Here is an 11,254-nt window from a genome sequence, read left to right as displayed (position 1 = left end):
CAAGAACTCTCCAGAAAGTAACAAAAAGCAGTCAGAGCATGCCCCCTTCTGCTTTTTTACTGTGCCCTGTTTTCCCACTCATTAAGAACCTAAGCCTTGGTCAGCCTCTCCCAGAATACAGAGATGCAAAGGCAGCTCTCCTTTGGACAGACCATGCTGCACCTCAGACTGAGGAACACTTGCTCACCATACCGGTCAGATTGTCTGTCAGCTCCAGAGAAGAATACCAGGGTCCTGGTTTATCAACAAAGGCACAACGCTCCCTCCTTGTCCCTCACCCAAACTCTCGGCATTTCTGAACAGAAAACTCGGACTATCAGAACTTGCACCTGCATAATACTCTCACATTTTCCTCAAGAGCTGCACTCACCTCGCCCATTTCCATAGCCTGCTGACTTTGCACGTGCCGTTGCATCCCCGTGCTATTGATTCCAGATTACACACACAGGGTATGTTTTTACAAAAGTTTTATTTGTCCTGCATATCTCCCATACGCCGTTTTTAAAATTTCTGGAATTGCTTCTTGGTACCAGCAGCTTTTGTGACTTTGAGGACATTGAACCGGACAGTCTTGCTGAGGGGACGACATTCTCCCACGGTGACAATATCGCCAATCTGGACATCCCTGCAAAGACATTGCTTCTATTTCAGCAGTTCTTGAGTTTCCTGCATTTGCAGTCAGGTTGCTCTGTAGCAGACATTTGCCTTGCGTGATGCTACCAAGCAACACAGCACTGAAAGTGACCTTGGATATCTAAAATTGTAAAGCAAGGTCTTATTTTAAGTGCTGCAAAGATGAGTGTGCCTAAAAAGCAGCAGCAGCCCCCCCGCAACTGCCACAAGGTCTTGGAGTCCGTCACTCCACACTAAGCTCAAACTCGAGACGAACACAAGCTTTCTGCAAGAGCGGGATGAGTGCTGAGCATTGAATGGAAACCCTTCAGATGGGGAGTTTCCCTCCCATTCACATACAGGCTCAAAGCACTACTCAAGCCAAATCAGCTGGACTGCAGTGCTAGTCCAGGTTTTCCTGGAAGCCCTGCGCTCCAACGACAGGTTTAGGAAATCCGCAGCAGACAAAAAAAAGCCAGCCTCTGAACCTGTCGCCTCTGGCCTCAGCATTTACTTCAGTTACCCTTTCTCAAGAACTGTAACAGTGTATGGTTTCAGAATAGGCAGACTGACCAGAACCTGTCTTATGGTTCAGCAATTGCCACTGGCATTGTCAGCAGTCCCCCTCACCAACAGGGACTCTGAAGACCATCGTGAGTTTAGACATCACCACCAGTAAGCAGGTTCCAGGTCAGAAGCACCAACAAAAGCACACATGTCACACCGATGTGCACGCTCGCTGCAGTTTCTACACAAAAGCTGAGTTCAGCATTATAAACAATATATAAACACACGTAGGAGACATTTGGAGCATGTCTGTCACTCCCATACACCTCCTCTCCACAGGGTAACGCTCGCCCTGTCACTGCGGGGACCTGCACGCACCTGAAGCAGGGGGAGAGATGCACAGACATGTTCTTGTGGCGCTTCTCGAAGCGGTTGTACTTGCGGATGTAATGCAGGTAGTCCCGACGGATGACAATGGTGCGCTGCATCTTCATCTTGGTAACCACACCTGGGTGACAGAAGTTGGGGAGAACGCGACAACGATGAGCATAAGCTAGCGCGCACCGACCACTGGCAAACTGGGCTGGAGATCTGGGTTATAACTAACAGAGAACAGATTTTTAGAAGCTATCCAAGAGGATCAGCAGGGATGAGTGACATTTGACACCTGAAGGCAGTACTGGTCAATTCCAGTTAATTTCTCCTTATTTACCTTAGTAATAAACGGTAACACACCTTTTGGGGGGATGCTCTGGTGTTCTACCAGGCTGAAAGGGCTTTCTTTCCACCTTACTGCCAGGCTACAACCTTCAGATTTGTATTATAAACCAAACTATTTCTCTTGTCTTTTTTAAGACCTTCTAAGCACGCTGTGACACGCTTCCTGAAACCAATCCTCCCTGCATTATCTGCTACTGTATTACATCAACATCTGCACCACAGAACAGCACATCTGGAAGAATAACTGCCAGCAGCTGGTCCTTTCACTAGGCATCAGCAAAGCCGTGTGGCATTGTCGTCAAAGCCCCTTCACCGTGAGACTTGGAAGACCATCGTGAGAGAATGGCATCACGTGCAGCTCAAGGACCACAGCAGAGTTTGCAGGCAGCTCCAGATCGACACTCCCAGCTCGTGGGTTTTGTCTGCTTACCCACTTCAGGGCAGTCAGGGGATTACATCTATAGCATTACTCTCTAAGGAACCTTCACAACTCACCTGACAGGATTCGGCCACGGATAGAGACATTACCAGTGAAAGGACACTTCTTGTCGATGTAGGTGCCCTCAATTGCCTACAACAAGAAACGACTGTCAGCATCTGGGTGGACAAACAGCTCAGGCAGCGCTGAAGCTCAGAGGAGCCACACCTACACCGGCCTACGAGCAGACGCACTCGGCAGGTCCATCACGGCCTTTGGGGTGCCGTGGGAGCAGACGTGGGCCGGGAGCACGGCCAGGAGTGGGACAGCCCTGCCCGCCCGGCTCCCGCAGCCGGCCGTGCCTCACCTCCTTGGGAGTCTTGAAGCCGAGGCCGATGTTTTTGTAGTAGCGGGGCAGCTTCTCCTTGCCACCCTCGCCCAGAAGCACCCGCTTCTTGTTCTGGAAGATGGTGGGCTGCTTCTGGTAGGCACGCTCGGTCTGAGGGGGGGCGAGAAAGGGGAGCATCACCGGCAGCCCCGGGGCACGGCACCTCCCCAGCCCCGGGAGCAAGCAGACCCCGCGGCACGGTACCATGCCGACACCGAAAGCCCCCCGCCCCGGCTCCCCAACCCCAGGGCACGGTACCTCACGGAGAACGTCCGTCACACACACATACCCACTCACTCGCGCCCACCGCCGCCGGGCCGGGGCCGCAGCCCCGCCGTCCCCAGCACTCCCGGGGCAGGGGGCGGCCTACAGGGGGTAGCCGGGGGGGGCGGCCTGGGGGGGTGTCCCGGCGGCCGCGGCCTACCGCCGCGCAGCACCCACCTGCGTGTCCGCCATCTTGAGCCGCGCGGCGGAAAAGAGGCCTCGGAGCCCGCGCGGCGCCGCTTATCCCAGGGGCGGGGCGCCGGAAGTGAGTTCACGGGGAGGCTGGCTGAGTGACGTCACTTCCTCCGCCACTGCCCTGAGGGGAGAGGCCAGGCCGGGGAGCGGGGACCCGCGGCCCGCACAGGCGGCCCGGCCCGGTCTGCGGGCATGGGGCCCCTCGGCGCTTTCCCCCTGGCTCACCCCCGCCTCATTCCCTGCAGGGATGCGGCGCCGGACCGGGCCCGGTCGCTGTGTGCCGTCCCCACTTCCTGCTCTCCGCCGGTTTCTGTGTAGGCCTCGGCTGGTACACGCAGGCCGGCTGTCGTGGTGCTGGGGAGAGAAAGGCAGAGCCCGGCTGGAGGTCCAGCGCTTTGGGAACCTCCTCGCTGATATCAGATACAGAAAGTCCTGTGGTAGATTAGAAAGCCCTGTTTTAAATGAAGTTAAGTTGGCCGAGATCGTTCTGAGCTTTTGTGTTCCTCCTGTTCAATGGTGCCTCACCTGGAGCACCAGTTCTGATCCTTTCTGTGCTTCCTGAAGGTGCAACCCTCTTGGCAGGAAAATGAACAACTGACTGGATACAGAGCAACTTAGCGGTTAAAGTGAGGAGGGGATACCTCCTCAAATGACAAGACCACGCGAGACCCCCATGCATGCAGAGAAGGCATCTGATGTGTTGTCGTTATGTGATCCTGTGCATATGCATCAGATAGTTTGAATATGTGTTAGGTAGGAGTAGTTTTAATAAATCAGATAAAATCATTATGGTATAAAAGAGACACACCTGATGAATGTGGCATGCTTGATTTGCAGAAACTGAGCACCCTACGCAGAATAAAGCAATCTCTCTCCTGAGTGTGTGAGATCGGTCTGTTGCACACCAGGTAACGAATCTGCTTTTAGGAAGACATTGCCAGCCCTGTGGATTCTTGTCCCAGGCACGTTAGATTAGATCAGGGGACGGACAGCCACACAGAGCCTGGAGGGAGGGTGCCTGCCTGGGGAGCAGGGTGGCAGCCAAATCGGGTGCTAAAAGAAGTAGATCAAGGTGACGTAGGCAGGAGAAGCAGAGGATATCGGGAGGGCCCTTTCTGATAGTAGATGCAGGGCAGCCTGGATGGGTAAGACAGTACAACACAGCCCAGGCTGACCACCAGCGCTTTGGTGGTTCAGTTGTACGTCGCCGGCTCAGTCACCCCACGGAACAGCTTTGCTCGTGCCTCCTCGTTAGCTGGCATCTTGGGCTGCAACTCAGGAGGTGCTGAGCTCTGCACAGGCTGCACATGAATTGGGGCAAGACCTTCTCTGTGTTGGTTTGTTATCTGGACAGCAGAGAGAGGAATTCTCAGGGGAAGTACATTATTTATTGATACAAAGACCTTGGGTTTGTAGCATACCTGCCACAATCGGTTCCTTTGGGTGGAGGAAGATTTAAATACACCAGGGCTTGGGTGGGATTTTCTTCCCGGTCTCAGGTTGTGAGGGACAAAAATAACCAGCTGTGAGGGCACACACAGACCAGGGATCTGTAGATCTACCCGTGCTGCTCGATTTCCAGAAATGGGGGACCTTCTGGGTGGATGCCTCTGTGTCTGGACACGTGTTTGTGTTTCTTCAAGGTCTTTTTCAGAACCTGTTAGCAGTATTGTTGGAATTGGACCTAAATTATGTGAATTTTCAGCGACTGTGGCCTCTGATGTATTACGCGCAGCAGGGTACCTCAGAAAAGGCAGTAAATCTATCTTTACTTAGTTTTACATAAAGGCAGCAGTATAATTTAACGTTATTGTGATGCAAATAAGATTATATTAAACCAACAGCATATGGTACCCTGTTTACTGCATGTCACATTATTAATCAATTATTTGAAGATTAAAGGGAGAATAAGGGCTTTTTAGAGCCCTTATGCTAAAAGGCATTTTGTTCTCTGTTAGTCGTCATCTGCCTCATTAGAGGCTGAGTGCAGGGGGAACTTTTGTGGCTGAAAGCAAAGTCATTTCTAGCCATGAAGAGTTAACTCGTGTGGATGGCGATGGACTTTTGCAGCAGGAGAAGTGAGGACTGACAAGGAACAGGCTCAAAACAAAAAGCAGCTCGTTCTTCCTGCAGGAGTAAACTGTGGTGAAAGTCCTTGTTGGGCGACTGGGGATGTTGAAAGTTTACAGGGGCTCATGGAGGGACTGCATGAGTTCATGGAGGAAAAATCCATTCGTGTTTGCTGAATACATGTGAAAAACAGGCAGCTCGGGAAGTGTCCTCGGCTGAAAGTACTTGGCACTAGGATGTGGATGAGGCAAAGCAGACCTCGGCTCAGAAAGGGCTTTGGCTCTGCGACCCAGGTGGGGATTTGGGAGGATCCTGTTCAGTGGGCTGAAGTGGGACAGGAGTTTTTTTAAATTTTGGTCACTGCGATGTTGATGTTTTTGTGTCTAAGTCAGTGCCTAGACAGGCTCTTGCACTGGTCACTGCAATGTCGTTGTCTTGAATAGATGGTAGGAAGACCTCAAGGATTTTTATATTTACTATCTTCAAACTCTCAGGGGACAAGCAGCATGAAATGGAGATACCTAACTAAATTCTTTTGAAAATTGCCATTTTTATCCGCAAATTATCCATAAGCTGATGAATAAATAAAATAGCATTTCTTTACTCATCTGTTTGACACTAAAAATGAAACTGAGTCATCTACTGCCTTTAACTCCTAAGGAACTGTGAAGAGTAGGGGAATAAAAAAAAATGATAGCAATCTTTTTCTCTTTTAGGTGGGCAAATACTGTGGGTGTTTTGCAGCTGCTCAGATCAACCTGCTGCCAGTGAAGAGTCTCATCTTTGGGTTCAGCATCTGCAGCAGCAGTTGGAGAATAGCTGCGTCGCTGTGGGACAGGACTGTGTCAAAACAAGGGAGGAAGGTGGGGGTGTCAAGCTACTGAGCTTGATCCTGATGATGCAAAACAAAGCAAAAGGGAATTTCAGACAATGGCTTAATCAGGAGTCCCTGATTAACCCCTGATTAATCGTCAGCAGAGCATGGTGCTGCGGCTTCATGAGAGAATATAAAGCGGGTGGGCTGCTAGGAAGTGAAGAAAGGGGCTCTCCCATCAAAATATGTCATCCAGACTGGGAGGTGAGGAGTCTTCAAGAGTCACTAGTGCCCCTGAGTTGTGGTACCAGGGCAGTTCCCCTGATCCTGCTAGCAGCCGTCTGTTTAGGGCTAAGCGTTTCTTCTGATGGCCCGCAGCAGGAAACAGCTTAAGAACATTGTGTGAGGAGGAAATAGCAGAGGTAAAGCATAGACATTGTCTGGTGAGAGAGGGAGTATTCCTCTGGGCATTGTCTGGCTGTATGAGATACCATCAAGCCTTTGTCGTAAGGAAATATGCAGAATCCATACTGCCTTTTTGGAGGAAACTCAAGGAATCTTCAGAGATTGAGCTGAGAAAACCAATGATGACCTAGCAGTATGTTTCTTCTGGCAGCTGGAGAGAAAGTTCTGAAGCACTTTGAAATGATACAGGAAGAAACCAGAAAACTGTGCTCTTGTGTTCTGACCTTAGGCAGCATTAGGTTATGATGAGGGACTATGAATCTGCTTTCACTGATACTTTTTAAAATAGACTAATAACTACTGGACATGCTCTGTTTGGGCAGCTTGATCCTTTCCCAGTGTGCAGATTTGGCCTTGATGGCATCTTGAAGTCCCTTCCAGACCTGCATTTCTGTGCTTCCTACCGTGCTGTCATGCATGGCTCAATAAAACAGAAACATGAAGTTGTGGTGTGATGTGGTAGGGAGAAGACAATCGCTGGGGTCTGAAGGTTGGTGGCCTCTCCCAGCTGGGCGCTGTCGGCTTTCAGGGACCTCTGGCTCTCCAGGGACACGGATCCTATGGACACTCCAGTGAGCAGCTTCTCGGTCTCTGGCCACAGTGGGATCTGCTCTGGGAGCGGACTCACACTCAGCCTTGCTCACCCGACAGTACAATCAGTGCTGAATTTATTAGTTTAGTTTCTTAATCCCAGCAGTATTGTAGATAGTAGGAACAATACTGTATTGATGGTTAGTACACACTGGGGTGTTACTGTGCAGCAGAAATGAATTCAAACTGCAGTTCCGTTTTACTGTCGCTTAATTAGATCCTTGTTCATTGTTTCATGTTTTCTGTGAGTGGCATTCCTATCACCTGTCTGTCATGCGTTAGGTGATCAGTTACTTTATCTGTACACTAAGTACTTCCAGGCACCAAACATTTATAGCACTGCCTGCTCAACACATTTTGTATTTTAATTGTTTATGTAGACACTGAACTATCTACACATACTCTTCCTTGTCGCCCTGTCTCCAGACAGGTGAAGCACAGGAGAGCAATTGAGCAGCCAACATGGATTTTACCAACAGCAAATTGTGCTTGACCAAGCACAAAGTTAAGGCTTTAAGTGCTTTAAAGCAGTAGCCCATTAAATATTTTGTCTGTTATCTCCTTGACATCCCTCCTGTTAATGTCTCATTAGATCTTTCAGTGATTGTTAATAGCCCTGATGATGAGGTTTTTTGAAGCAGTGGCTTAACATGTTCCTGGCACAGCTCAGCACTCCCCCACACACCCCTCAGCTCTGCAGAGGCATGAGATGGGGTGTGGGGAACATGAGTGCTGCCAGGAATCTCCCCTACCTGCATTCCCCGGAGCACCAGGAACTCCCCGCACTGCTTGTTGGGGGGTAGCAGGGGTTTATGCCACTCCACGGCAAGGTGCAGTTGTCCTGGGGTGAGGCAGTGCAGAGTCAGTGGCACAAGAAAACTTCTCCTCCTCCCCAAAATAGCACAGGATGTCTACAGCCATCTGTATCACCATGGGGGTGGCGAAGAGAGACCGTCCCCACGGGTGTGCAGGAAGACCATGAACACCTGCCAGGTAGAGCTGGCTCAGGTGGCATCGCAGGTGCCTGAGTTTCGGTGCTGTGTGTGTACAGGGGTGGCAGTGTCAATGCCCCAGCACCTGGAGGTGGCTGTAGGGTGAAGCTTGTTCGGGGGTCTCAGGAGCTTGAGACAGTTGATATAAGTTGCTCTTGGAGCTAGGATGACTGCAGTGGCATTTTAGGCAAATGAACTGCCCATCTTCCACAACATCCCGAGGAGAGCTTTAAAGAACTTTGCATTGTGAGTAAGGACACAGGTGAGGAAAGCCACCCTGAGCCACGGTCCTGTATATAACTTAATTTATCCTGTGGCTATTCCAGTCTAAATGTCCCATCAAAGAAGCCTGTGATCCGTCTAATGCGTGATTTAGGATTCCAGGCAGGATACCTCTAGGTGTGTGCTCCTAACATGCATCCAGTGAGGGCCAGGGGGTGATTTGCCAATGCTCGTGGTTGTGACTTAGTTCTCCAGTTATGATGTCTGGTGTAGAGGACCTGAGGAAGAGGCTGTGTAGACCTCTGCCATTGGAATATAACTGTGTGATGTCTGCTGGGTTGGGTAGGGTGAAGGGCGGGCTGAGATGGATTATTACCAAGTGCTTAGCATCTGGTTTTGGTCAGGGAGCATCTGTCCATTGTTTTTCTCATCATACCCAAAACCCACTCCAAGGGAGCTTGCTCCAAAGTCTGGCCCCCATGCTGGCCAGGAACCAAAAGCTCAGGTGATTCAGTTCCTTCAGACAGAAAGAAACATCTTATAGCAGTGCAGAGGGCTTCTATTTTGGGCTTGGTCTTTTTCATCGAGAGAGAGTGGAAACCTCTCAGTTCTCCCAAGGGGGACAATGAGAGAGGGACCCACTTTCAGGGCAGCAGGTTCCAATGTTTCAAAAGTCTGTCTGCAATGCTCCAACTAGCCCCACGGCATAAACTTTCTCTGTACTAAAGACTCAATTCAGGGCATCACTTTGCCCTGTCCTGTGTTCCGGCTCTTGCCCCCACAACATCCCCCTTTCCCCACCCATCTGGGGTGAGCCTCCCATGCCCAGAGCAGTAGAATCACCTGTGGGTGGCAAAGTGTAGAGAAATGCTTCTTTGAGTCCAGTACCGAGTTTTGATTAGCCAGCTAACTGGGGGAATCCCAGTTTGCTTATTACACCAGCTTTCACAGGGAAACCAGTAAGGACCTCCAAACCATCTGGGGAATCCTCTGCACCATTGCTCATTGTCCTTGGACGTCAGGTCCCGTGTCCTCTTCTGCTGCTGCTGAAGCACTTTCCTCCCTGTTTTCCAGTGTAAATGTGTGACTGTCCCCAGGGCTCTCGCAGGTCTGCGTGACATGGTTAGTTGGGAAGTTACAGATTGTCATTAAGCACTTGAAGATGTGGTGAAGTTAATGGTAATTGCGTGAACTTAGCTTAAACTTTGAGGCTTGTTCAAATAGTCCAAGCCTAAAGTATAGCTAAAGGCTCAAACCCAGTCAGCTCCAGTCCATCTCCAAAGGGCTCACATACAGACCTGAGCAGGTGGAGACAGCTAGAGTTCTTGTGGTCGTATGGCAAACCATTTATTTTCCCATCCTAGGCAATTTTCTCTTTGCCTCAGGTCCAGTATCTTGACCTCAGAGAGACTCCAAGTCCTTCCTCTACTCATTAGTATTTTAGATTTTGAAACCTAGGAGATTAAAAAGTGAATTTGCAGTGGCACTCACTCCACAATGTACTGAAGTCCTGTGGAGAGAAGGTGCAATGCATTCTTCAGATGATTTGTAGACCAGGCACAAAGACACAGTTAAGTAGGGCAACAGCAACTGAGCAATCAGCAAAACATGTTTATATATTATTTATACAAAACTGTAGTCCAGCTGAGGCTGCAGACTTTGTATTAGAGAGGTCTTTCAAGGACACATGTGTGGAAAGCTCCTTACAGCCTTCACACTTGGTGTTGGCTCTGGGCTGTCCTCTGGGAAGGGCTTTCCCAGGCCACACTGATGTATTCCCCTGGCTTTACATGAAAGCATCCAGAAGAAACTTTCAGAGGAGAACCTTTCTCTCTAGCTAAGATGCTTGAGGTACTGTGGTGGATTTCTTTCGTCTTCACACTACAGGCAGTGGGGGTTTGGTGTGGGGGAGATCAGCCGGTGGAGATCAGCCGGTGGAGATCAAGTGAGGAGCTGTCCTGCAGCCAAACCGGGGCGGAGGGATGGAGGAGAGCCCTGGCTCGAGGCTGTGAGAGCAGCAAAGGTGCTGAAAGCCTTGAGCCTGGTGTCCTGTGCAGGAAGGCATGGCAGAGGGTGAGCAAACCCTTGGGTGGGATGGGGCAGCGAAGAGGGTGCCAGGGACCCCGGTGTACAGGCAGCGCCGATGGTTGGGCGCTGCTGGTGGTTGGGCTGCCATAGGCCAGTTTCACTGCAGCTGTGTGCTGGCTGTAAGCGTGTGGATGGCATTGCTTCTGCAGAAGGGCAGCCTGTTTGCCAAAATGGGTATTAGTGTGACAATTAATATCAATTAGTGTATTAGCAATGGTGCTCTGACAACCATGACTGTCTTGATCCTGGCTGTTGCTGCAAGATGGGTTTGCATCTCAGAGGAAAGCGCATTGCCAGGTAATGATCAGTTCCATGGCCATGAACAGAAAATGTCTGGAGCAGGCAGGCACTGAAGCTCATCTTGCTGCTGCTGGACCAGAAGATGCACAGCAGAGAGGATAAGATCAATCACAGTGAAGACGTACATGGGTTTGTGGAGAGCCGGCTGTATCCTGACAACAAAAAGGATCACAAAACATCAAGGCTGGGGATGCCGAGTGGGATGAATGTGGCAGGATCAGGAAGGATGCTGTTAAAAGCAAACATCATGCACTAATGGCAGAGCAGGTTGAGAAAACATCTTGTCATGTCAAGTAAACAAGAGCTCCTTGCTTAGAGATGCTTAACACTTTTGTGTTTCAGTGCACATGGCTTATGTTCCCGGCTGTTGCTGCTGCAGCTCACAGGCATCGAGTGTAAAGGGACAGATTTTAGAGGCCATGTGAGGGGAAGCGAGTATGAAATGAGCAGGAGGTGGGGAAAGCAGGAATTTGCTCAAGTGTTTACTGGACTTGATATTGGTATGTGCCCTTGCCAGATGCTTCCCTGCCACTCTCTCAAAATCTCAGTGCTTGTCTTCTGTACTGGAAGAAATAACATACTCAGTCCTCAATTATCTCCTTATTCTA

At 50.2% G+C, this 11,254-nt stretch overlaps 1 protein-coding gene across 1 annotated transcript; it reads right to left on the bottom strand.

The window, feature by feature from the left end:
- Positions 1–396: 396 nt before the first annotated feature.
- On the bottom strand, positions 397–3,168 carry RPS11 (ribosomal protein S11). The gene is made up of 5 exons (XM_010576714.1): positions 3,087–3,168; positions 2,625–2,756; positions 2,335–2,410; positions 1,498–1,627; positions 397–625 (listed from the first exon to the last, which is right to left on the bottom strand). Exons 1-5 carry the CDS (start codon positions 3,099–3,101, stop codon positions 502–504), a joined length of 477 nt encoding a protein of 158 aa, XP_010575016.1. The 5' UTR covers positions 3,102–3,168; the 3' UTR covers positions 397–501.
- Positions 3,169–11,254: the final 8,086 nt, after the last annotated feature.

The sequence above is a fragment of the Haliaeetus leucocephalus genome, unplaced genomic scaffold (assembly GCF_000737465.1).
Source record: "Haliaeetus leucocephalus isolate CR32 unplaced genomic scaffold, Haliaeetus_leucocephalus-4.0 Scaffold536, whole genome shotgun sequence".
In the NCBI taxonomy this organism is placed as follows: domain Eukaryota; kingdom Metazoa; phylum Chordata; class Aves; order Accipitriformes; family Accipitridae; genus Haliaeetus; species Haliaeetus leucocephalus.
Note: the sequence above shows the minus strand (reverse complement) of the source record. Positions and strands in the feature narration are given on the sequence as shown.

Coding starts and splice junctions, on each gene's coding strand:
- RPS11 (XM_010576714.1), bottom strand. Junction 1,628..2,334: donor CCGTGGCCGAATCCTGTCAG/GTGAGTTGTGAA, acceptor TCTGTCACCCAG/GTGTGGTTACCAAGATGAAG. Junction 626..1,497: donor CATCTCTCCCCCTGCTTCAG/GTGCGTGCAGGT, acceptor ATGTCTTTGCAG/GGATGTCCAGATTGGCGATA.